The 24,697-nt window shown below is 53.6% G+C and overlaps 12 protein-coding genes across 12 annotated transcripts; 5 read left to right on the top strand and 7 right to left on the bottom strand.

Moving 5' to 3' along the window:
- Nucleotides 1-506: 506 nt before the first annotated feature.
- On the top strand, nucleotides 507-1,460 carry N7459_004575 (uncharacterized protein; the record flags this gene model as incomplete). The annotated part of the gene is made up of 1 exon (XM_056943759.1): nucleotides 507-1,460. One exon carries the CDS (start codon nucleotides 507-509, stop codon nucleotides 1,458-1,460), a length of 954 nt encoding a protein of 317 aa, XP_056800642.1.
- Nucleotides 1,461-2,687: 1,227 nt separating this feature from the next.
- Nucleotides 2,688-4,886, top strand: N7459_004574 (sugar porter family MFS transporter; the record flags this gene model as incomplete). Its single annotated transcript, XM_056943758.1, has 6 exons — nucleotides 2,688-2,728; nucleotides 2,788-2,862; nucleotides 2,927-3,190; nucleotides 3,259-4,382; nucleotides 4,441-4,555; nucleotides 4,604-4,886. 6 exons carry the CDS (start codon nucleotides 2,688-2,690, stop codon nucleotides 4,884-4,886), a joined length of 1,902 nt encoding a protein of 633 aa, XP_056800641.1.
- A 680-nt stretch (nucleotides 4,887-5,566) lies between these two features.
- On the bottom strand, nucleotides 5,567-6,874 carry N7459_004573 (chalcone isomerase domain-containing protein; the record flags this gene model as incomplete). The annotated part of the gene is made up of 1 exon (XM_056943757.1): nucleotides 5,567-6,874. The coding sequence occupies one exon, from the start codon at nucleotides 6,872-6,874 to the stop codon at nucleotides 5,567-5,569; it is 1,308 nt and encodes a 435-aa protein (XP_056800640.1).
- Nucleotides 6,875-7,330: 456 nt separating this feature from the next.
- N7459_004572 (uncharacterized protein) lies at nucleotides 7,331-8,256 on the bottom strand (the record flags this gene model as incomplete). Its single annotated transcript, XM_056943756.1, has 2 exons — nucleotides 7,331-7,731; nucleotides 7,812-8,256. The coding sequence occupies 2 exons, from the start codon at nucleotides 8,254-8,256 to the stop codon at nucleotides 7,331-7,333; spliced, it is 846 nt and encodes a 281-aa protein (XP_056800639.1).
- Nucleotides 8,257-8,712: 456 nt separating this feature from the next.
- N7459_004571 (uncharacterized protein) lies at nucleotides 8,713-9,575 on the bottom strand (the record flags this gene model as incomplete). Its single annotated transcript, XM_056943755.1, has 2 exons — nucleotides 8,713-9,237; nucleotides 9,549-9,575. 2 exons carry the CDS (start codon nucleotides 9,573-9,575, stop codon nucleotides 8,713-8,715), a joined length of 552 nt encoding a protein of 183 aa, XP_056800638.1.
- Nucleotides 9,576-9,904: 329 nt separating this feature from the next.
- Nucleotides 9,905-11,221, top strand: N7459_004570 (uncharacterized protein; the record flags this gene model as incomplete). The annotated part of the gene is made up of 1 exon (XM_056943754.1): nucleotides 9,905-11,221. One exon carries the CDS (start codon nucleotides 9,905-9,907, stop codon nucleotides 11,219-11,221), a length of 1,317 nt encoding a protein of 438 aa, XP_056800637.1.
- A 698-nt stretch (nucleotides 11,222-11,919) lies between these two features.
- On the top strand, nucleotides 11,920-13,013 carry N7459_004569 (palmitoyl-(protein) hydrolase; the record flags this gene model as incomplete). The annotated part of the gene is made up of 4 exons (XM_056943753.1): nucleotides 11,920-12,231; nucleotides 12,284-12,337; nucleotides 12,438-12,823; nucleotides 12,908-13,013. 4 exons carry the CDS (start codon nucleotides 11,920-11,922, stop codon nucleotides 13,011-13,013), a joined length of 858 nt encoding a protein of 285 aa, XP_056800636.1.
- A 291-nt stretch (nucleotides 13,014-13,304) lies between these two features.
- Nucleotides 13,305-14,102, bottom strand: N7459_004568 (uncharacterized protein; the record flags this gene model as incomplete). Its single annotated transcript, XM_056943752.1, has 3 exons — nucleotides 13,305-13,804; nucleotides 13,900-13,999; nucleotides 14,061-14,102. The coding sequence occupies 3 exons, from the start codon at nucleotides 14,100-14,102 to the stop codon at nucleotides 13,305-13,307; spliced, it is 642 nt and encodes a 213-aa protein (XP_056800635.1).
- Nucleotides 14,103-15,062: 960 nt separating this feature from the next.
- Nucleotides 15,063-17,474, bottom strand: N7459_004567 (Zn(II)2Cys6 transcription factor; the record flags this gene model as incomplete). Its single annotated transcript, XM_056943751.1, has 1 exon — nucleotides 15,063-17,474. One exon carries the CDS (start codon nucleotides 17,472-17,474, stop codon nucleotides 15,063-15,065), a length of 2,412 nt encoding a protein of 803 aa, XP_056800634.1.
- A 730-nt stretch (nucleotides 17,475-18,204) lies between these two features.
- Nucleotides 18,205-19,490, bottom strand: N7459_004566 (Glucose N-acetyltransferase 1; the record flags this gene model as incomplete). The annotated part of the gene is made up of 3 exons (XM_056943750.1): nucleotides 18,205-18,243; nucleotides 18,297-18,976; nucleotides 19,022-19,490. 3 exons carry the CDS (start codon nucleotides 19,488-19,490, stop codon nucleotides 18,205-18,207), a joined length of 1,188 nt encoding a protein of 395 aa, XP_056800633.1.
- Nucleotides 19,491-20,003: 513 nt separating this feature from the next.
- On the top strand, nucleotides 20,004-21,385 carry N7459_004565 (putative protein kinase; the record flags this gene model as incomplete). The annotated part of the gene is made up of 4 exons (XM_056943749.1): nucleotides 20,004-20,224; nucleotides 20,290-20,618; nucleotides 20,677-20,972; nucleotides 21,041-21,385. The coding sequence occupies 4 exons, from the start codon at nucleotides 20,004-20,006 to the stop codon at nucleotides 21,383-21,385; spliced, it is 1,191 nt and encodes a 396-aa protein (XP_056800632.1).
- A 314-nt stretch (nucleotides 21,386-21,699) lies between these two features.
- On the bottom strand, nucleotides 21,700-24,165 carry N7459_004564 (non-ribosomal peptide synthetase; the record flags this gene model as incomplete). Its single annotated transcript, XM_056943748.1, has 1 exon — nucleotides 21,700-24,165. The coding sequence occupies one exon, from the start codon at nucleotides 24,163-24,165 to the stop codon at nucleotides 21,700-21,702; it is 2,466 nt and encodes an 821-aa protein (XP_056800631.1).
- Nucleotides 24,166-24,697: the final 532 nt, after the last annotated feature.

Raw genomic sequence — 24,697 nt, 5'->3', positions numbered from 1 at the left:
TAAAAAAGGATATACTAATCTCTAAAAGAAGGGTATAAGAACTATACTATTTAGGAGGACTCACTGCTACTAATTCTATATATAGAGTATAATGTTCTAGAATATTATTAAAAATCTAGTTAAATTCGCCGATTGGGCGGAATAGCAACTCAAACTTCTCCTTGATTCCAATTGATTGGGTCCCCTCCTATGCTGTAGTAGGTACGTAACCTTGGAACCTTAACTCAATTAGTTACATATTTCTACGAAAATAATGACGCCACTGTGAAGGTAACCTAGTTATTATAGAAGTAAACCCCCTGATTTATTAAATTTTCAATTGGTCAGAAATCAGTTTCCTCGACTCTTTTTGATCGCTTTTAGCCGCCCGCTTCCCGTGTTTTATGTCTGCAGTCTAATACTTGACGACCGTGAAGATGTCTCCAAGCAGATCTCAGTTAGCTCAGGAAGACGGCTTCTTGAGAGACCTCCCTCCATATATACCGAGATATAACTACGAAGGAACAATGCAATTTCGCATGATCATGGATATAGAACTCCGCCGGCTGGAAAAGTCTATGATTGCCCCGGTTCAGCAAGGAGATGGTCGTTCTGAAGAAGCCGACCATTCAAGATTCCAGGAACATCCCTCATTGTCTCGTCGCGACCAAAGAGGAAACAGGCAACAGACCTATTCAGGCCGAGTCACGCGTTCCTTCCTAAATAATAAATCGCCCAACTTCATTTCTACCCACCAGCTGAGCGACACACTCGATCATACCGACAACCGTCTAGGCGGCGATCTTCCCAGTGATTGCGTCCTCTTCTATATCTCTGGTCGTTTGATCGAATCTGATATTCTCGATTCCGCTGAACTGTCTCATTCCAACCACTATTCCTTCGATCTCACAGCAAACCTTCTACTTGTCAGAATGGTCACACTCATCCACACCAACGTTAGTCAGTTTATCAACCTGGCGTTGATCCGCGTTTTTACCCAGATGGGTCTTGCAGACAGCGTTCAATTTTACTCGGGGGCCACAATCAGGGAGGAGGGCCGTGGCAAAGAAGCAGATCAAGGCTGGGGACCTCTACCAGACCAAGAAGGACATCCTAGCAAGTCTTCGGTGACCCTAGAGGTGGGAGTTTCCGAGTCTCATGCAAAGCTCCGCAGGGACGTTGACTGGTGGCTACATCCAGCCAAAGGCAACGCCAATATGACAGTCACAATCAAGGTGGACAGGAGACGTCCTCGGCTTATGATTGATCGATGGGAGCGTATCGATGGAGTTGTTCAGAGCATCCAGCACATCGACATCTCAAAAGTCAATGGACAAATCGACTTTGTCAACGACTCCCTCACTATACCCTTTGCATCTCTATTCCTACGACCGCCAGCTGGAAACGAGACCGATATTGTTCTGGACAGAGAAACTTTTCGAAAGCTAGCAGAGAGAATATGGCAGTTACAGAGCTTTTAAGCTTCATCCAAACGATATCCTCATGCCGTCATCCCCAAGTTTAACGTGCCGGACATTCACTGCTCGATCATTCGAAGTTTTTCTATGCATCACCCACGTATAAGACGCACCGGGGAGATCGAAACGCGCGCTTTGACTTTGCGCCGGACCCAGCCGCAGTTGGAGTTACATTCGATTCGAGAATCCTTCTTCCCCCTGGGGAAGCGGGGCCCTGGCAGGCCAGATAGTGGGAAGGTCAAGGCGGGAGCGAACGAGAGAAAAAGAGCGCGAAGGATCGTCGCCCAACTGCACGCTGACACGCGAGAACGGGAATGGGGCGCGTGCTAACGCCTCCAAGCGTGCACAGGCGAATGCGATCTGGCGTTCGGGGACCAGCAGTGGCCAAAGATACTCTTGCACTCGGACTCTCTGACCGGGACACATCCCCATCGCATGCTGGGTATGCCTAGCGAGTGCATTCCTAAAGACTAGGGGATTCGCCAATGGCCCAACGAGCAGTGGACAAGGGCGTCCGCGTGGCGTGAGGTACGCCAATCCCGGGTAAGCTCACAAGACTCGGCCCTAAAGTGTCACTTGCGGCCAATCACGCTCGGCGACCAAGCTCTAGCGTGAGCCTGGTGCATCTCCAGCTCGGGTCTAATCCCAATTCCAATGTCTTCCCCATGGGCAGATACTGAGCCCTGCGTTCTGACTGGGGAATTCGTGGCCAACGGGGCACTCGATCCCCTCCGGTTGGAGAGGTCAAATCCGGGCAACATCGAAGCCAGGATCCGACGTGGCTGTAGACCTAGCCTTGCTCTGGGCTAGCGGTGGCTTTCTGGCTGTTGCTTTTGCTTCAATCGGCCCAGAATGTGCTTTGGGGGCTGCTCTCCAAGGCTGCGTGGCTGCGTTGCGGGGTGAAGATGGGGGAAGACATGAGAGCTCACTTGGCGGCCGGGCCGCTGGCGTATATAAGAAAAGTCGGCATCTCTCATCTGCGCCTCACGGGGTTTTGTTTGTTCCTGGCAGGATCCATCTCTTCCTGTTTTCTTTCACACTTTCTTCCTCCTTTCTTCACACAACCTGTTCCCCTACCCACACTCATCAAGCACACCGCTACAGAACTCTTCTGAGCATCCAGCAACTTACCCTGTATCTTCAAGGCCGGTTGTTCTTTTGCCCATCTGCATTAACCATACAGCTCCAAGAATCTTTCAAGTGATCGGCGCCTCGCAGTTGATCTTCGCGATGGACAAGGAGGCCGTGGCCCAGGTGGGCTGCGATCAGAGGTCAGTCTGCTTCCCAGTCCGCCTGTTCGCCTAACAGTTCATGCTTACCACAGTCACAGCCCTCATGAGGCCCACAGTGGCGCGGAGAAGGGCCACGTCGAACAAGTCAGCCTGCAGAATAACATATCTGCCAAGTATGTTCAAATCATAGACCCGATTCTGTCTTCCCTTTCCACACCATCTCACCTCGTCGCATAGGATTAAGAACCCCCTGGCCGACCTTACCAAAGAGCAGGTCCTTCATGATGTCGAGCAGTTTGCCCAGGAGCACCAGCTGGGTGATATCCTGCCGGAGCTGAAGAAGGGCGCTCTTGTTGCTCGCAATCCTGACGAGTTCGAAACCGTTCCCGACCTGACCGACTATGAGCTCACTGCCCTGCGTGATGAAGTGCTCCATAAGTGGCGCCAGCCTCGTGCTCTTTACTTTACCATCATTCTGTGCTCCATCGGAGCAGCTGTACAGTATGTGCCATCCTCAGCAAATATGAGACGATTGTTGAGGATATGCCATCGATTCTGACATTCAACAGGGGCTGGGACCAGACTGGATCGAACGGAGCCAATCTGTCATTCCCCGATGCGTTTGGCATCCCGGAATCGGGCCCCGACGCCATCCGCAACCAATGGCTGGTTGGTGTGATCAACGCAGGTCCTTATCTTTCCAGCGCGTTCTTTAGCTGCTGGCTATCCGACCCCCTTAACCGATATCTTGGTCGTCGTGGCACTATCTTCGCGAGTGCTGCCTTTTGTGTCCTCTCGCCGATTGGTTCAGCTGTCACCCAAAACTGGCCTCAGCTATTCGTTACTCGTCTGCTACTTGGAATTGGCATGGGGCTGAAGGCATCTACAATTCCTATCTTCTGCGCGGAGAACGTCCCGGCCAATATTCGTGGCGGCCTGGTGATGTGCTGGCAGCTCTGGACAGCCTTTGGTATCTTCCTCGGCTACAGTGCCAATCTGGCCGTGATGAAAGTTGGAAAGATTGCTTGGCGTCTACAGTTTGGATCTGCATTTATTCCTGCCGTTCCCCTGCTTATTGGTGTGTACTTTTGCCCGGAATCCCCTCGTTGGTTCATTAAGAGGGGCCAGATGGCAAAGGCCTATCAGTCCCTCACGCGCCTTCGCAACACCCCCCTCCAGGCAGCCCGCGATCTCTACTACATCCACGCCCAAATCAAGATTGAAATGGAGATTATCGGAGACAGCAACTATCTCACCCGGTTTTTTGAGCTGTTCACGATTCCCCGAGTGCGCCGGGCCACCCTCGCCTCGTTCACTGTGATGATCGCCCAGCAAATGTGCGGTATCAACATCGTGTCCTTCTACTCCTCCACGATCTTCGCCAACGCCGGTGCAAGCAATGAACAAGCCCTTCTGGCATCCTGGGGTACCGGCTTGGTCAACTTCCTCTTTGCGTTCCCCGCTGTCTGGACCATTGATACTTGGGGCCGTCGCACTTTGCTTCTCTTTACATTCCCGCAGATGGCCTGGACCCTGCTTGCCGCGGGCTTTTGCTTCTACATTCCGTCGAGCTCAACTGCTCATCTGGGACTTATTGCCTTCTTTGTGTTTCTGTTTGAAGCCTTTTACTCGCCGGGCGAGGGACCGGTCCCTTTCACGTACTCGGCCGAGGTCTTCCCGCTGTCACATCGCGGTTCGTTCCTCCCACCCACTTCGTTAGCTGAGCTTCTCATACTAACCCATCACTTTAGAGGTTGGCATGGCATGGGCTGTTTCCATCTGTCTAGGCTTTGCCGCTGTCCTCTCGATTACTTTCCCTCGCATGCTGTATGCAATGGGCTCGACCGGTGCCTTTGGCTTCTACGCGTAAGTAGCAACCCAGCCCTTAAGTTTATTCTGTCCTAACGTCAGCAGTGGTCTCAACATCACCGCCCTGGTCATGATCTACCTGTGGGTTCCCGAGACCAAGCAGCGCACTCTCGAGGAACTGGACTACATTTTCGCCGTCCCTACCCGAGTCCATATGGAGTATCAGGTCTCCAAGGTGCTGCCCTGGTGGATCAAGAAGTATATCTTCCGCCGCAATGTGACCCTCGAGCCTCTCTACAAGTTCGATCATCTGGTTACCGATGACACGGATGCCGAGGAGCGCAAGCGCGGTGTGGTGTCGACCACCGTCCAGGCTGCCAGTGACTAAGAATCACAATCAGGCGCCAAGGAGAAACATGATTCCCTTTGCGAGTCTCGGAAAAGGATCTAAGAGAGTTATTGATTGAACTGAACCACTTCTGGATCGGTTCCCTTGTCTACGGGATAAGCGTTTTTGTGCCGAAGACTCGCGTCCGAGGACTTTTCTTAGAAATGAAGTTGTTGAAGCCATGGTCTTATCCAGAGGCTTTCTTTCGACCCAGAACTTTCCATGATAGCATTCGTACTCTGGACTGTCGAAACCAGACAGGCCCTCTCTGTTGTAAAAGCAAAAGGTTGTAGGAGTATCTACTGTCATAGATGATATTTCCAACCCCAGTAGGAAAGCCCAAATCCTGCGCTTCCTGTACATGGTCGATGCTTGCCAGCAGTCAAACCGTGAAAGCTGGCTAAGAATAACCTCACGAATAGACTTGAACATCAGGAACGAAGGAAATTTGTGTGCGAGTCGACCATAGTCCCAGGCGATAGTCACAAGCCGACCGTTTCTTCATTCTCCAGTTGCGAAAAATGGGTGGTGAGCATGTCCATATTCGAGGACCGGGAGTTACCTAGGAGTCTAATATCACTGAACAGAAAACAAGTCATTGTCAAGTCCAAGAAAACATAGATCGGAGTAGTTGCTCATTCTAAAAGTACAAATAAGAAGGCTAGTGTAACAGAGAATTTTCATACCACCCGCTGCACAACCGTGCCCACAGGCCGTTCAACCATCGTCATCAGCCCGTCGACAATGTTCTTGCGCGCACCCTCGCTAGACACGGTCTTGCCAGCCAGATAGTTCAGCCACACGAGTCGGCTGATCCGCTCGTCAGCAACACGACCCATCAACTGGAAGGGCTGCTCGGGGTCGGGCTGGAAAAGCGCATCGAGAGCACCGTGCGCGTTGCGCAATAGAACCAGAGTCTGACCCTTCGGGACATTCTTGCGTTGGCCACCGCCGAACACGGCCTTGAAATCGTTCATCGAGGTTCCAAATGAAGCATCCTGGAACTCACCAGGCTCCGCTGCACCAGGGGCGGGCTTCTTCTGCTGTGCCCGGCCTGTGATGCCCCGAACCCAACCATCGCGCAAGTGCATGAAATCTGTGTTCCGCGTTGGCACAATCCGGAATGCGGTGCGAATGCCATCCTCCTTGAGGATGGCGGTCCAGACGGCATCACCGCGCTCCGGGTCAAGCAAGAGATCTTTCAGTTGCTGGCGCTCGGGCGGTACCAGGGACGTGGCCGCGTTGGCGCCCGTGCCGGAGACCGCCGTCACGGCTTCTGAAGCTGCGGCGGGCGGGTGAATGGCTGCGCGCACCAGGCGCTGCTGCAACTCCGTGATATCCGCCTTGGCGACGTAGAGTCCCACGACGTAGACCTGGATGGAAAGAAACGAAACAGTGCGGATTCCCAGTCCCAGCAGCTGGTATTCGTCTCCTCCAGTTGTAGAAAGCTCATCGCCGGTCTGCTTGGTCTCTGTCTCCGAGGTCGATGGGAGCCGAATGGTGGTTGGGAAATGAGGGACAGTGCTGTTCCCTGTGGGAATCTGCTCGGCCAGATCTTGGCCCTGGAGAGGGATCATGGAGGGACCACCCGTACTGGGGAAGCCAGGAGGTCCGTCGGCCTTCAATGCGCCGTTTTCCGTTTCGGTGGCTTTCACCTCATTGGGCTTTGACTCGTTTCCGGCTTCTTGCTTCTTTCCTTCCAGCTGCTCCAGCCCAAACACATCGAACTTGATGGTTCCATACATTGCCGCGGCACAGACTACCATGCCGACCGCAGACATCATTATCGACCGCCGGGACTTGGCGACTTGTTGAGCAACCTGGCGCCCAGCAGGGCCCTGGGACCGGAGTGGATTAGTGCCAGCATACTCGCTAGATCGAAGGGCCTTGGTCGTGGAGAGGTGTCGGGAGCCGAGAGGCAGGGAGATACGTTCACGAGCGACGCATTGGCATGTGCGCCAGGGAAGGGTGCGCAGTGAGCTGGCCATGGCGACTGAAGCTGGGAATGACGAAGACGAAGCTCGCCAACCGCCGACGCGGCTCCAGTCGGAGTGTGGGGATGCACGTGACACGCCTGGTCTGATCTATAGGTTTCTGAATTATCACGATCAATCCATTGGCATCGTCACCATGGATATATTCTTTAAAGATATCAATAGATTGATGTAGCTACAAAATACAAGTATGGGTAGCTACTTGGTCAGAACTAGCTATTAACGAAAAACCTAGTATTAAGCACTCATACATACTTTATACCCCATGCGCAGGCCCTGCCAATCCCATGAGTCGGATAATTTGTGAGTACTTGAACCAAAAGACCGACAGGTGATGTTGATTCAAATCATGCCATAGTCACAAATAATGAGGCCAATGACTCAGATACCCAGAGATGCTCCGATGGGAAGAACTTGTTCGGGGTACAGGAGAAGAGCCCTCCTTTTCCCTTAGAGTTGCGGGTGGCCGGTTATCCGAGCGCTGCCGGTCGTGCGAGCCGTATGACTGGCAGAAGGCTTAATCGGTCGAGTCGAGACAGAGGCGGATGGGACAGCAGGCACAGTGCTCGGCCACCAAGTATGCACCGCGCCCCCGTACTCCTGTGGACTCCAATCCTTGGTGTTGACGTAGCACCACGGCTCAGTCCAGAAGTTGAACTTGTGCGTGCCGTCCCACCAGGCCCGGCAGGTAGGCTTGAATCCGAGCGGGAAATCCAGATTATACCATTCCTTGGTGTCGGTATTGTTCCAGTGCAGGTTCAGGGTGCCTGCTGCGTCGTCATAAGATGCCATATTGGTCCAGTCCATTCGCAGCTGGGCCAGGCCGTCGCAAGTGGTGATGTTTACGAAGCCTTGAGTAGAAGCTGATCGTGACTCGATTGTCAGCCAATTATTCTCCGGTGGTTGGTGTCAGTCCCGTCTCTAAACTTACGATGGTTGCAGGTATTGGATGCTGCATCCCACTTGCCCACTGGTGGAGTCAAGGATGAACAGAAGTCCAGATTGATGATTAAATAGCAGTTATCCCCGTCCTTGGTGACTTGAACCCATTGGTTAGTAGGTCCGTAGCGAGCGTGCGGGTAAGTCGAAGCGTAGGCTTCCCATCCTGCTGGTGCAGCTGGGCCCGAGGGCACTGGGACCGGAGTATATGTGCTCGAGGCAGATTCATGGGCGCGCTTCTGGGGAATAGCGCTTGCCAGGGCGCTAAATGCCAGCACGGGCACAAGAGACTTGAGATGCATCGTCACAGCAAAGGGGAGAGTGTTGGGTCGGGAAGAACAGACAGACACAGTCGACGGAAAAGCCAGCGAGCCCACGACGATATTTATCAGGGTCAGCACGAATACGAACAGGATGAGCGAGGCATTGCTATTCATAATTCTCTGCCCCCATCAAGCCGTTTCATGCCCTTGATAGTTCTGAGCTCAGTCAAGCGGTTAGTGCGCTCTTGGCGTGGTAGATCGTTGTTTCTCAGGCCCAGCATTGCTAATCCTTGCTAGAATCCTGTTAGTTCGAGCTGGACGCCCCATGCCACGTTGACCTTGACATACCTTGCTCTATGTATATTCATAAACGGATAATTCGTTTCAACCTTCGCCCCTGGGGCCGTTACCGGTCGGCCCCAAGGCTGGATTCTTATTCTAATTGCATCGGCGAATTCTCCAACAAAGCGCCCTACAAAAAAATGGGCGAAGAAAAGAAACACAATCCACCCGAAGCGAAAATCTTTCCTATATGCGTTTTCGATTTATCTGCCGCGCTTCAATAGGAAGTATATACCGAGGTATTGGAACCCAGAATGTTTCCACTACTCTATCGTAGAGTAGCTCTGTTCAAGCCACAAACTTCCGGAGATAAAACTTCTCTCTGGCAGTTGGCTGCGGCTCCTCCGTGCGATGGCCATCCCAGGGAGTCACTTGCACCCAGACCTTCTCTGTATCGGCCGCTTCCCCAAGAATCCGCCGTCCCTGGGCCGTTTGGGGCCAGACATCCCACCCACCGGTGCGCTCGGTGCCGGGTTCTTGTCCAGATACCAGAAGCACATTGTCCTGCAGGGGCAGTGTACCAATGTCTTTGTCGAGCTGGCGGAGCGACTTGTGGGTGACATACTGGAACAGCCGCGGCATGAAATCCCGGGCGTACACCGTGTCGGCTTCGGTATTCAGCTCTTGCGAGGGGTACCCCGTAATCATTACCAGTTGCGCGGGATCGTGTGCATCTTGATAGAAGACGTGCATTGGAGGACTCGTAGGGTCGGGATTCGAGTAGGAGGCGATCATAGCCAAGATCTCGGACAACAGCGAACGGAACTCGGCGGAGTCGGCGGTCTGCGGATCCTTCAGCACGCAGTGCCAGACCTTGGTGATTGGAGGCATGATGGGATGCGAAACGAAACGGTTTGATGATTTCAGGGATCCCCACTTGGTTTCTTATATATGCACTTGGCAAGGTGGCCGGCGGGTGTTGGGCTGGAAAAAATTGTCATCAGAGAGAGCCGTCAGCCATGGCGGCTACAATCGTCCCACTCGCTCAATAATGGATCATTCAAGCCCGCATGTTCTGCCTAAAGGAGTTTGGCGTTGATCCCTCGACGTTAATCTCGCGGTTCTGATGCCGGTGCCTGAGTAGTCAACTACTTATATAACTCACTGCTAAACAATGAGTTAACTAGCGTTGACCACCTAGGCTGGCTCATGCCTCTGGACGTGAGATCCATGTGAATATCCAATCGTTAGCGATGCATATGCCATCAGCAGCAGATTCGGTGTTTCTCAAGATCTATCGACATAGTTGGGATCCGGAATCCATGGATATGCGGCCCCCGGGGCCAAGAAATGCTAAGTCATCCTGATCGTCGGAGGCGGCGCTGCGCCCCCCGTGCGACTGTCGAGTGCAGAACGCGATAGCCTGATCGACTTGCTCGAGACGGCAACGCGCCATCGATTTGCGACACGCAGAACGAGGCTCAGCTTTATGCTGCGCAGAGCGAGCGCGCAGTGGGCTCCGCGCCACCGCAGCAGGTGCATGCGCCCGCGCGCGTTCGAAGCTCCCCATCGTCATTGCCATCGTGGCATCCCCGGCTCTACTAGGAAACGAACGGGGCTTGGGAGATTCCACCTGGAGAGGAAAGACGCATGGATTCCCTTCTCTCATACTCGCACCTTCTTCACCACCTCTATCCCTCCGGTCTTGGTGCCGCCCGTCATCTTCATCGGGCTCCTGGTCGCCCTGTGGACGTGGAAATGCTTCTGGATCGTGGTCATGCAGAACAAACTGCTTTATCTCTCTTGGCTTCCTCCCTTCTCACGATCAGATAAGATCTCTGAGTACGAGGCCGAATGCCGGCCAGTCCGATGGGAAGAAAAGCACATTCGGAGCTTGGATGGGACCAAATTGACCGTATGTGAAGGGCGCATCCCCATCAATGACCATCCGCCAAATGCCGCTGAGTCGTCTAAACGGCAGAAATCTGTGGTGATTTGCTATTTCCAGGGCAATGGCGGCTCGACGCCCCTTCGCCTGCCGCTCCTTTCCCAGGTCTTACGCAGTATCGCGTCTATGTCCAAATCTAAATCACATGCCATGCCAATGGAGCTGACCAGCTATACCGTCGTGGCTTTATCCTACCGTGGTTATTGGACCTCCTCTGGTCGCGCGACGCAGTCGGGGATTCAACTCGATGCGCAGGCATTCCTGAACTGGGTATCCGAGACCTACTCGGCGCCAGATCATGAACTCCAGATCATTCTTTGGGGCCACAGTCTTGGCTCGGCAGTCGCCACAACTGCTCTGACACCATATCTGTCCCGGCAAGAGACCGAAAATGCTGGAACGGGACAGCATCCACTGGCCCCCATATCTGGGCTGGTCATGGAAGCGCCGACCTCCAACATAAAGGACATGCTGATCAGTCTGTATCCACAGCGCTGGCTGCCATATCGATATCTGTGGCCGTTCTCATGGAATTCGTGGTGTAACTACACGGCCCTTGAGGAGCTTGCTAACTGGCGGGATCAAAAGCATCCCCGGTCTTTCGCTGGCGAAGAACCCTCCCATTCAACCCATCGTGGGACTCGAAAGGTACCACCGATATTGATCCTTTCCCCAGAGCACGATGAAGTAGTCCCACCGTATGTCGCAGACCGTATCGAGCTGAAAGGCCATGGGCTTGGCATGGACATCGCCCGGAAAGATATACAGGGCGCAATGCATACGGAGGCACCACTCAAGGCTGATGGCCGTGAGGCGCTGGTGACGTTCCTGCTGCGTGTCACGTCATCGGCGAGGCCTGGTGGGACCAGTGTACATCTTCATCCGGATCAGCGAGAGCATGGGACATGAATTTCTTCATTCCTTATGCCTTGGCATCTTGACGCAGCCTGGTTGCCCCAATGAGTTGGAGTTGAGCGTTTCCGGAGGGTGGCATCACGGACGATGACTCTTTCCCCTAGGATGAAACCCGCCAATCTCGCCCGATTATCATGAATTCGTTGAAATTGAAGGGGAACGACGTGGGCGTCGGTCTCGGGGGTGTCAACAACTAACAGACCTGCTTCGGTCCTAGCTGGCAAGTTTAGTAGAAACCGCTTCGAGGTATCCAATCTTGGTGTCCGCTACGAGTCGGACCCGGTCCAGCCTGGTATTGGAGGCAGGACTTTCTCGCAGTGTCAAGATGACTTTGGCGATGTGATTGTAGTGTCGGTCGCGGCTGACAGTGATGTGTGTATGTGCCCTCTTGTAGGAGCGGATTGAGGCAGTTGTTGCGATGATGGGAGAAGAGCTGCGTGAAGCGGGCTATCGTGGAATCCAAGCTGCACGCTTTGCGATCAATGCACTGCTTTCTCATTCTCTCACTAGTACGATAGTTGATGCATCGAGGGTACCTGGATTAGATCCATCCATGGATGTCTTGCACCAGTCTAATCTGTCACTCTCCATTGTAGTGTGGGGAACCCGCGATAAACCTCGGCAGAATCAATTCTTATCGCCTCCGCCATTTGTTTTCTCCCTCCTTCAACTCTCGCTCCTTCACGCTCAACATGTCTGCTCGCGCCCCCTATGTCGTGCCCGCTCTCAAGAAGCACACTGCCACCGTGATCATGGCTCACGGCCTCGGCGACAGGTTTGTCCTCCAATCCCCGCACTATACCAACCCAATCCCAAAGCTAACCACTGTTCGCGATCCAGTGGTATGGGATGGTATGACCCGGCCCTGGGAATTTTGTCCCTTAAACACTCTCATTGACCTCCTTGGTCTCAGGATGGCACTGGCCCAGAACTGGCGCCGTCGCGGAAAGTTCGAGGAGGTCGCCTTTATCTTCCCCAACGCGCCCTCTATTCCGATCACAGTGGTACGACTGGCCCTGACGCCCGCATTTCGCGAATTCGCTAATCCACATGCAGAACTTTGGCACGAGCATGCCAGGATGGTACGATCTCGCCAAACTCGGTCGCGATGTGAGAAACCCCTATCATCCCCAATCCCACCCCTCCAGCCGGCCGAGATGCTTCTCGGGCGCAATACGCAATGGCTAACGGCACCTCTTGCACGCACCAGCTCGACTTCCAAGAATCCGTCCGTAACCAGGACGAGCCTGGCATTCTCCGCTCCCGCGACTACTTCAACACCCTGATTAAGGAGGAGATGGACAAGGGCATCAAGCCGTCGCGCATCGTGCTGGGCGGGTTCTCGCAGGGCGGTGCGATGTCGGTGTTCACTGGCTTGACGAGCAAGGAGAAGCTCGGTGGTGTCTTTGGTCTCTCGTGCTACTTGGTCCTCAGCGACCGCATCAAGAACTACCTGCCCGAGGAGTGGCCGAACAAGAACACGCCGTTCTTCTTGGCTCACGGTGAAGATGATGAGGTGGTCAAGTACCAGTTTGGTGAGCAGTCGGCGAAGCTGCTGAAGGAACTTGGTGCGGACGTCTCGTTCAACACCTACCCGTACGTTTTTCCCCCATTCATAGTCGGGGAGGCGGGATTGGAACCCGTACACGCTCTGTGTTATACTGACTTGGCTGCCCACAGTGACCTTGGACACTCGGCCGACCCCGTGGAGATTGAAGACCTCGAGAGATTCCTCATGAAGACTCTCCCGTACGAAGGAGATGGCCAGTCATCAGCGGGGCTATGACTCAATGATCATACCGCCGGGGGTGTTCTGATGGGACAATGGGGATTCACTCTGATTATTGGGCTTGTCGTGCTCGTCGCAGCGGCATGGTTGAAATACCTTGGCAAAACAGAGCGTTCGCTCGCGAAACGAGACTAGATCCGCGGGATATGCAAATATAATTTCCGCTCATGTTGTGCATGTATCTTATAGAAGTTGCACCACTGACGAACACGGTTTGGTCGGCACAATTGATCAATTGATGCCAACACTCCACCATGCCTGAGAACTCTGTCTCAAACAACCCTGAAATTATCTCATTGCCTTCGCAACCGTCTCCTCAATCACCCGCACCATCTCCTCCGTATTCTTCATATCAAACGGCACCATATGCTTGGACCCATGATCATAAAACGCCGCCTGAGCCGGCTCACAAAGCCCAAACAACTTCATCCCATCCGGAAACAACGAATCCAACTTCCCAACCACATGCGCCGTCGGAATCGTAATCGGAAACACATCCGGCTGCGGCGCAATCTGCTCCACACCGGAGCCCTCAAACGGCGCCGCGCCGCACAGGAACACCGCCGCGCGGAACAGCGGCGCCGTGCCGGGCTGCGTCTTCGCATGGTGCGCAATCAGCGCGGCGGCCAGCGCGGCGCCCTGCGAGAAACCCATCACCGCGTCGAAGGGGCCCTGCGCCGCGATGAACTGGAGCGTGTGCTCGAAGGCCTCGGCCAGGTGTGCGCGCGGCAGCTCGGGCTCGCGCGGGTAGTGGTTGTAGAATGGCCCGTCGACGACGCCGTCCAGCTCTGCGGCGCGGATGTGTGTGGTTAGCGAGTTATTCTGGTAGATGGGGATCCACACGATGTGGTCCGATGGTGGGCGGGGATGCGACAGTACGTACCGGCTTCGACTTTGGCGTCGAATTTCCCGTTCATGAACGTGAAGCGGTGGCCCTTGGGCTCGAGTTGCTGGCGCAGACCGCCCGTTTGGATCTCGAAGATCTATGTTTTGGAAGACGGTTAGTCGTGTGCAAGGATCTACTGCGGGCGGGAGCAGATATACTTCGGCATTGGTGCTGCCGCCGTGTAGGCAGAGGAATCGCATGGTTCGTCGATTCGGTGCTTCGACGTTCTGGACGGGGAGAGGACGACGTAGAGTTGCGCGCGAGTCGAAAGATCGGGTTGGAGAGAAACAGAGATGGGGAGCGAGAGATCGATTTCAGCGTGGGTTCTCGAGCAATGACTAGACTCGATGTGTCTCGGGGTGGGCCTTGGTGCATGCCATAGTCGCGATGATGCAGGGGGGTCGTTCCAAGACGGACTCCGACACATACGGGAGTCGATAAAGAGCTGGATCGAGGGCGTGGGCTACGGAGCGGAGGAAAGTGCGACGCAACTCGGCGGTTGGTGGCAACCGGCTCGTGGTGGACGCGAGTAGGATGGAGCTCATCGCGTCACTCGGAATAGTGAGCTGAACCGCCCGAATGGAGCAGTCGTGTCAGCTGCAGGAGGGAAGCGAAGTGTGGATTATCGGGTGGCAGAGTGAACCTGTCCATACCCCCGAGCAGCAGTGCCAGAGGCAATCTTTATTGTCTACAATTCTCAACAAGCAGCACAACGACGCCCGTAGGCGTCGTTGATTGCCGATGATCGGTGGAACTATACGAATGCTGTGAGATAGACAATCTCACACGCTCGAGAATTCCATGATATCGAGGTATCCAACCTCGCCGATGTCTTGATCTCATGTATAGTCGTTGGTCTAACAAAACAACAGACTGATCGGACCGAAGCGGTTCATACAAGGAATCGTTCTCCGCCTGAGTGGAAGCGCCATCACCCAGAAAAAAAGCCTCAACTGATATCAACATGAGGCAGTGTCGCGACATGCAAAGAGTAGTATCGCGTTTGCCGAAAGTGCGACCCTTCAAACGTCGCTGAGAGTCAAAAAGAGCACCCGTCCCATTCCACCAGGAAAGAAACCCCCGCGCCAAAAAGAAATATCAGGGTGCCGCTGGCACGTTATAGAATTATGTACCTTGAAGAGTGCGCCAATTGGTTATCTCTATGCCACGAGATACTCCCCGTCGCCCCGTTTGGCCTGCATAACACGGGACCAGCGGAAGGCCTGGGATGCCGTGGGCGCTCCATTTCCAGCCAGTGAAGGTGGAGGGCCCAGATCAGAGGGATAGACGGGATAATATGACTCGTCAGAATGGTCTGCCCAGATCTTTTCCAAAAGCTCCAGGCAAGAGACGTTGTTCACAAATCCGGAGTCCTTAGAGATATCCTTGCAGCGATCACGAATATTGGCACGGTGGTCATCCCGAACACATTCGGACCCCACAATAAACAGTGGCCAAAGAAGATAGACATCAGATTGTACAGCACAGAGACAATGCATGGCAAGATGTACAAGGTGCTGGATACGGGGGTGTCGTGACGGTAGACTGGGTTCAGCAAGACGCTCGCAGTAGAGAAGGGCTGCATGACGGAAACATTCGGAGATCTGATAAACATCATACAGGTTCTCGGGTGCCACGTAGGATATACCAGAGGAAGTATCCGGCAAAAAAGTTGGAGAATTCCAGGAGGATGGCGAGGCAGATAGTGGCGGAGAAGGAAATGAGGCCTGCGCGGGTGGGTCGAATCTCCATGATTCGAGCCGTTGCCGCAATGAGTACCATTCGGTCCAAAATGCCGGAGAAGAGGGTTGACGTGCCTGGTCACTGCTTTGGGGCGGCGTAGGCAAAGAGAACCCATATCCTTTCCCGGGTAGAGAGCCTGGTCCACCGGCAGTTGTAACTGATTCCCAGCCAGGGAAGAGCATGGTCGGGGGGAGAGGCACAGTCGGGACGGTAACATCGCCTGGTCGGGAGTCAGTGGGCTGCTGGTCCTGACTGAGGATGTTGAGACGTCCCAACTGCGATATTAACTTGAACAAGCGGCCGTCACAACCTGCCAAATTTTCAAGGCACCACTCTCCATCGGATGCCGAGCTAATCTCCAAGCATCTACCACGGAGCTGCACATCGCGATCATTTGTGCTCGCAATCAACGTGTCAAACCACGAGAACATTCGCATAAACCATTTAAGTTCCTCGGTCACGATGGAGGAATGGCGCATGCGAAGGGCAAGCAGCCTGGTGACTCCGGCAAATTGGGTCCGGAACTCTGCGACTCCTGTGTCACACCCATGGAACAGACATAGTACCAATAGAGTTGCCAACACCGAGTCCGATAATCGGCGGCGAGGGTCGGCCAAGTCGGCATTCAAGGCCTTCACTGCCATTGCGCGGTGGTGAGTTTCCTCTCGGGCATATGCCTCCGGGACTGAGACCCCGTATCGATCTTGGAACGCTTGGTCGGTCAAAGCACGGTGCGCCAAAGAAGACATCCGTGCTGGCAATGTCCGTTCTGTGGAAAAATGCTTCTTTTCACGCCGCTGCCGTAGATTACTTGTGGCTAATGTAGCAATCGCCTCCTGAAGAGCTTCGCTTTCCTGCGCCAATCGCAGAACGTGAATTCGGAATGGATTTGATGGGCTGTCAAAGGCCACAATCATGGGCGCAATAACTTCGGCATAATAACTGATCAAATACCGAAGGCGAGGTGTCCGTCCAACAGATCTTGCCAAAAGGAGCTGGGAGTAGGAAGGCGAATGACCAGCATTCTGCAAAATGGACTCTTTGCGGTCTGTGGTTCCGAACTCCTCATCTGCGTCCTGCTGGGGAGGGGTTGCACCCTGCGCAGCCCAGTTCATTGCAACTGGCCAGGAAGGCATCGGGAAGTTCGTTTCCGGACTTGGGACAGGTTGATACTGCATCGATGCCTCAGATCCTACACTTGGGCTCATGCGGTTCGCCACCATCGGTCGACTCGGCAGCGGAAGTCCAGATATTTGAAGCGATGCAGCAGGTGCGGTGGACCAAGAGTGCGGGTCCGGCATGTCCATGGACCATGCCATATTTGTCGAAAAGTCTGGCATGTTTGACATCGCGGATGGATGCCGGAGATCTGACTCGACGGTGTGCATCGCTCCGGGGTCTATTGAAGAGAATCCCATCCCGTTCGGAGGCGCCGGAGCCGGGGGATTTGAGGGCACTCGGGGCGCCGAGCTCTGGGTTCTCGCAGATGCCGAAGATTTTACTTCAGGCGCCTTTTCTGTGCTCTCGGTCCCTGATTCCATGACCGGAAGCTTCTGACCGCGGAGCTTGCCACGACTCGCAACCCCCACACCCCACGTCAATGTAGTTTTGTAACCGGAACATTCGCGGCCAAGTTCGAGACACTGGGAACAGTAAGGCCGGCGTCGATCGCATCGAGCTCCTCGCTTGGAGCAGGTGAAGCAGTCATCGGGGGCACCGCTCACCACGGTTCGCTTGCGCCGTTTCCGAATCGGCGCAGACTGGTCGGTCCTACGGGATTTTCCTTTGGACGGGGCTTCTTGCGTCTGGCGGCCGGCATTTTCAGGCATTATGGGCGAGTAGTGCGGAGAGCACCCTCCAGGAATTCCATCCGTGTCGTCGTCTGAGGGGGCTCCAATGGCCGAAATGTAGGTAGGTCACTTTCGAATGGGTGGATTCGCGGGAGGATCAAGAAACTTGATTGCGATACAGAGGGTAGATCGTGAGACAAGCTATCACATGAGATCGACTCCAGGGGACTGAGTTCTAGTCAGTACGATCCTAGGCCATCACTTGGGGGCAGAGATGAGTTTGAATTCAGAGAGAAGAGACGCTTTTGGGGTCCCTGAGCGCCCCCGGCCTCGGCGGAGACGAGTCACGTGGGAGATCTGCATCGGCCCACGCGTGATTAGATAAGGAGGTCAGATCTTCCAAGGTTGAGGCCTTGGGGCCTGAAAAGCGCTGAGGATAGCCACAGGTAGTCCGTGAGAGCAAGTAAAGGCTCATCGAACAGAGCAGGTTTATTAATCATCGTCGGAGAAGAGGGTCAGCGGCTCATGCAACCTGTCTCCGACCTGACCCAACACGCTCCCATACGCAGCTTCATCTGGAATATCATTGAGTATTTTTATACTGCGAACAATCGCTATGTCCTCAGTGCCTGTCAATACAGACGGCTATACAGGTTCCTCCGAGAGAGCAGAGGCCGAAGAAACGCTCAAAGCCTGACATTTGTGTCTACACTGTACACTCCATTTGTCCCTGGAACCAACCCCAAGGCCAGAGAAAGCAAGCTCATGCCTACACCGGAGCCGGATAGCTCAAAAGCTTGCAGATATCCTGGTTTTTATCAGCATAAAAGTACACCTTGACGGGAAGAGCGCCTATCTCACCTTTCTCCTGCGCCGGAAATCATTGTAAAGCTCCTTCCAGACCTCGCGATCACGGCAGCCACTTTCTTCCGGCGTTCCTGGATTGTTGTCGCATGCAGGCTGCAGTTCCGCTAGCTGGGCCTGCGGCCACATAACCCACGGTTTAGGCAATGGCCAGTCAGAAAAATGGACAAATTTCGCTTCCCCGAGCACTTTATCGGGGTTCCATTCCTCGTGAGGACCACCAAGGAAAAATTCATGGTTCTTGGTGCGGAATTCTCCTGAAACGAGGCCATACTGGCGGTGTGGAAGCACAGTTGCGCTATTGCCGTAGCGAGTGTTCAGAACCTCCATATCGTACCGTTTGGCGGTCAGATTCATCTCGATCTGTCCAAAGATAGCAGGCTTGATCTCTTCCTTCAGGGACGTGTATTCACGGTAGGATGGCTCGATTACGGCTATCAGTGACGAGAGGGCGTGCGTCTCAGGGAGAAGCCAATATGCTCGGGGCATCGCAACTGTCGAAGGAGGGAGGAAGAACAGCTCGTCCATGGGCTGGAGGAGGGTCATGTCGGAATCAAGGTGGATGACGCGGTCGTACTGGACAACACCAAAGGCGAACAGTTTGGCTGTGCTCGTATCCCATGATGCCCTGGAGGCTTCTAGAGAGTCGAAGAATGGGGTGGTCAGCTTCCAGTCTTCTAAGCAAGCATCAGCTCGACGCCGCCAACCAGCAAGTCACCCACCGTCTGAGCCAACCTGGATCCCCTCGATGGTGACTGGCACCACCTGCACATTGAGCTTTTCCTTTGCCATGATGAGGAGCTGACTGATCCGATCCGCATCATTTTCAGCAACCAAATCCCACTCTTTGGGGTAGAACAGCACCCGGTCGGCTCGGGACCCCAGTCGGCTCAAGGCCTCGAACACCATCACGGAATTGCATAAGTAAGTCTCCGAGGTGGCATATTGTGTATAGGCAAAGCGCGACCAGTCGATCTTATCGTAATTGAGATGGGGCAATGGCGGTGGTGGAGGGCCTTCGCGACGCCACCATTTAATCAACAGAATGAAGAGTACTATGGTGGCCCAGGTGCGCACACGGCGAAACTGGCGCTTAACCACAGCCAGGACCGATTCATCGGGAATATCAAAGAAGTCCTTCTCAGAGGAGCCGGAGCCCCGGCGGTAGGGGAATGCAGAGTTTTTGACCATAATTGTGACCCCGGTGCAAGGCAGATCTCATCGCATCGCAACTCCTTATCCGCGGATCAGCAAATGGACTAGCCTGTGCCGTCTGGTTACGTCATAAACAGAAGGACAATGTCAGAATAGGGGCGGATTCGACCAATTGAAATCAAGGAGAAGTCTATGTTGCTATTCCGCCCAATCTGCCAATTTCCAAGGTTGCCTACCTAGGTAAGGGGCGCACGCTTAACTAATCATAACATGCCGGAACGGATCAACTATTAATGCGAGTCTCTACAATACAATAAGACTCCGTCCCTGGGCCGCATAATAAACGGACTCTTTTCTCCTTCCGATCCCTTTTGGGCGTTCTCCCTTGTGCCTAACTTCATCATGAAGCGAGCTGGGCGAACCGCTTGCGCCAGTGTTTGTCTTACCGGAGCTCGCAGGTGTTTCGCTACGTCTTTACCCTCCACTTCTCGCTGTCGCCGAGCTTCCCTACTGTCTGCTCTGAGACCCACGGCGGTGCCGCGTCGAATAATGTCGTCAGCGCAGTGGACCTGCACCCCGAGAGTGTTTCCCACCTCGGGAGTCAAGTTCCTGGACCAGTCCGCTGAGCTTGACGAGGAAACACTGCCGACCTACCAACCCGAGAAATACTACCCAGTCACCCAGGGTGAAGTACTTAATAGTCGGTATCAAACCCTTGCTAAACTAGGATACGGGGTTACCTCTACAGTCTGGCTGGCGAAAGACTTGGTGTATGTGTAGTTGATTCATATAACCTTAATTATAATAGAGATTCTAATAGTATGCTTTGAACTAGTGCATCGACATATGTGGTTCTAAAGGTTTATGTCACAGGCCAAAACCAGGAACTCGAGCGAGAACTAGACATCTACAAGCATATCAATTCAGTGGAAGCACAACATCCCGGGAGAAACTTTATTCGTAAACTCCTCGACCATTTTTATCTCCAGGGCCCTCATGGCTGTCACGCCTGTCTTGTTCACGAGCCTCTCGGAATGACTGCAGACTTTCTGGTGAGGATGGCTCCTCGGAACGAAAAGACCCTTGATTTCATGAAGCCTGCTATCCGACAGCTACTTGTCGCCCTGGACTTTCTGCATTCAGAGTGCCATATTATCCATACAGGTCATATACTAAACACCCCCCTTGAAAACCTTGAGTTATAGCCCTAACAATGGTATAGATATTCAGCTAAAGAACTTACTACTTCCCGGCCCAGAGATGAGCCATCTTTCCCGATTTGAAGAGCGTGAAGTTGCAGACCCAACACCCCGAAAGAAGCTCAAAGATCGAACAATCTATAAGTCTTTAGGCTTCCTTTCTCCAGGCGGGCTGCCAATTCTCGCTGATTTTGGGGAAGCTCGATTCGGCGACCAAGAGCATGATAGCGATATTATGCCGAACGTTTATAGAGCTCCGGAAGTGATTTTAAGGTCGAGCTGGGACTATAAGGTAGATATATGGAATATTGCCATGGTTGTGAGTAGAAACATTCTGGTTTCTGTTTTTTTCTCATCTCGAAAATGCTAACATTAGGGTATACTTAGGCCTGGGATATTGTTAGCTCTCGCACCCTGATCAATGGCAAAAACATAGATGGTGTATTTGATGATCGGGTCCATATGGCAGAGCTGATTGCCCTACTAGGGCCCCCGCCTCCTGAATTCCGAGAACAGAGACGTCTCAGCTCGGCCTTCTGGGATGCGTCGGGGAACTGCAAGGATGTTGCCCCTATTCCAGATATTACCCTCGAGAGCCTAGGGGAGGAGGTGGAAGGGGAAGACAAAGAAGGGTTTTTTCGGTGGCTCCGGATGGCCTTGCAATGGAACCCCGAGGACCGGTCCACGGCTTTAGAACTCCTATTCGATGAGTGGATGATGAAGGGGCTTTGAAAGTGAAGGGAGGGATAAGCAAATAGTGCGGCTGAACAAAGATCAAGGACCGTTATACGGACTTGGCCATTCTGCCATTGGAGAGCAATCGGTACCTTATCAGATGCTCTGTGATTGGCACGATATTAACAATGAGAAAATACCAAAATTCTCCTCTCGGACGGCTCTAAAGTAATCTCGTGACGAGAATGACAGGGATGATGGCAAGTGTTGGATCCTGTAGTGTCTGCCCACATACATCCAACTGACAGTCAAAGTACGAAAATTCTGTTCTCCAACCTCAACCAGGCAGACAATACAGACTTCGCAGTCGTTCAGTCCCACTCAGGCCATACAGTTATCTCTCTCAGTTCCTCTCGGTGTGCCATATAGTAGGCCTGCCCCAGCATGTGGAGTTTGCGGCGGTCCGTTTTCATCGACCTTGTCCGTGGTACACGATCGATAAGCAAAAACAAACTAGGGACATAGTATGGAGGCAAATTCTGTCGGACCGCCTCTCTCAATGCCTTCGTCAGTGAGTAGATGGCATGATGCTCTTCGATCGGCCGGAACTGCATATCCTCTACCGGGCCGCACTTCATATTCGTCGGGTTACTTGCCATGTACAGATACGCAGCCAAGATGGGGTCGCTTATCCCATCTACTGTTCCCAGGACATCGACCACTACCGCATCTCCGGTCGATAGCTGGCGGCGTAGCACATACTCAACCTGGCCCGCTTCCACGCGCGCCCCATCTAGTTTCAGCATCGTGTCCTTCCGCCCGACGAGCTCGATTGTGCCGTCGTGATTATACCGGCCCAGATCCCCAGACCGATAGAGACGATGCAATGGCCGATCCGCATGCAATTGCGCCATCCACACAGGGGGTGCCGGGAGGAAGTTCTCTGATTTTCCGGAAACATGATCTAGATATCCTCGGGATATGTGCGGGCCTTCGATCAAGAGTTCTCCCACGGCACCGACCGGCATGAGCTGATTGGGGGAGTCAGGATTGACGATCCAAATAGCACCGCTTGCAGGACGTCCAACGACTGCCCCCCGTCCCATTTGGAGGTTGAGGTTGTAAGCGCAAAGAGAGGCCACCTCGCCCATGCCGTATTGATTCACCACCTGCACGCGATCCAGCCACTTTGCTAGCACGGCATCTGATACGGGCTCTCCGCCAATACACATCACCTGCAATGTCGGCACTTTGTCTGGGTCGATGTCGACCGCGACCGAGGGCGTGACGAACATCATATTGGCTTGGAGGTCATTCAAATCAACCATGAGTGCCTCGATGGTGAGCGACGTCGTGGGAACGCAGCAGCAGCCACCGGCGATGAGAGGGGCGAGCAGATCATTATTGCTGATGTCAAAGGCATAGGCATCGAATTGGAAAAGACGAGAATGGGGACCCATCCCAGTAACTCGAATATAGTCCGTCAATGCGGATGCATAGCTTCGATGCTCTTGGATGATGCCTTTGGGGTTACCCGTGCTACCTGACGTGAATAGTACTACACACGGATCAGTTGTTTGGACAGTTGAGCACGGCGTGGTGGCAAAAGATGGCAATGCTCGGAGCGATGCTTCGCTGACTTCAAAGCGAGCATTCACCTGATCTGCGAATTTCTCCCCAAAGCCGACAGATGCCAACATAACCTGGGTATGGGTTCGTTGTAGAACGGACGCCAGGTATGGCGGGGGGTCATGGGCGTCCATGCAGATATATGCACCGCCAGCCATGAGGACGGCGAGACGAGCCACGATTGCCCACGTCGACTTGTAGAATGCGCATGCTACAAACACGCCCGGCCTAACACCCCGGCCTACTAACCAATGGGCCAAACGAGATGTTAGGTCGTTGAGTTCGTAATAGGTGAGATCACCGTCCCAGGAGCGAACCGCCGGTGCATCTGGAGTGCTCCGTACGTGTCGCAAGCACAAGGCATGCAGTAATTCATCTCGGGGTGGTGCAAGTGGGCGTGTCAAGCTGGCTATCCATTCGCGATGGTGCCCACTGCACATGTCCACATTTCCAATCGGCTGAGTTGGGGCACTTCCAATAGATGTCAATGCTTGGTTGAAACTATGAAGGATGCTAGCTGCCAGTGGCAAGTCAACTCCAGTTGCGCCGACATCTAGCTGTGCAACCAAATGATCGTCTGGGGCGCAGCGAATATAAAGCTGAAGACCTTTTAAAGCAAATCCCGGCTCGACCGACTCGGTCAACGGTATGGGGCAGCAGACCTGGCATCGGTCTGCACATGCTCGAGTACCATTCTTCACGTTGACTGGATGTCTCTGGTAGACAATCGTAGTATTCGTAGTATTCAAAGGGCAATCTCGATGAACTTTGGTAGATTGACCGTTGGTATATAGCCTGGCTCCCTCGACTACTAAGCCATTAACCATCTGCCCAAAAAGATCAAGCACGGATTCATGAGTATCCACATGAATTGGGACGATGGGCTCGGTAATGTCATCGTCAGTCGGGCCAACAAATGATCGTCCATCATGAAATCTTTCCCCAATATAGAAGGTGGTAGACGCAGTAAAAGCGCGAATCGTGATCAACCATACCAACTGGAGGAGACGTTGGAGTTGCACATCCGGATGTTCGCCTCGGATGCTGGGCACTGCTGTCAAAAGATCAAAGAGATGAAGAAGTTCTCTTCGGCGCGTTGAAAGTGCCAGATCAACCACCGAAAGAGCAGCTTCGAGCCGTTGGGTCTTTGTCTGTCCTATATTGGGCATAAGATTGAGGGACTCAGATTTCATTACAACGGGAGTCATAATGATGCCCTTGTCGTTATCGATTAAGAAAATTGCTGACCGGGGGGATCTGCCGAGGGTACTAGAGACAGTGAGGATTAAATGCCCATGCCATGAGTAGCATTCGAGTGTCCCACAGGCCTCATCGACGTTCCCGATCCCTGTCTACCTTTCTTGGTATTCTTTGTTCGGTGGTCGGACAAAAAGGGCAATCAATCAGAACCTGCGCGTCGCGGCCAGTACCACTGCTGCCACTGGTTCGAGGAGCTCCGACAGTTGTCATAGCGCAGACCACCATGGCGATTCGATGGGGCTTTTCGTGGCTGCATTTGCAAGTGGGCTGGATAATGGGATGACAGCTGTGACGAACTCGTTCCGAGAAGGCAGGTGGCTCCGGCGATGCGCGAATGAGAGGAGTGTTGGGCGAGTAAGAAGGGTTGACAGCGCGGGGGGAAGCAAACACGCTGCTGTCATCTGTGCCGACTCTACGCTTCCAAGGTTGTGTGGGGAAGTTTGGTCTTCTTGGGCCATTCTTTCATCTTCCATCTTCCAC

The sequence above is a fragment of the Penicillium hispanicum genome (genome assembly GCF_028827665.1).
Source record: "Penicillium hispanicum strain IBT 35686 chromosome Unknown utg000004l_segment0_segment0, whole genome shotgun sequence".
Classification (NCBI taxonomy): Eukaryota; Fungi; Ascomycota; class Eurotiomycetes; order Eurotiales; family Aspergillaceae; genus Penicillium; species Penicillium hispanicum.
This window is presented reverse-complemented; position numbering and strand designations above follow the sequence as displayed.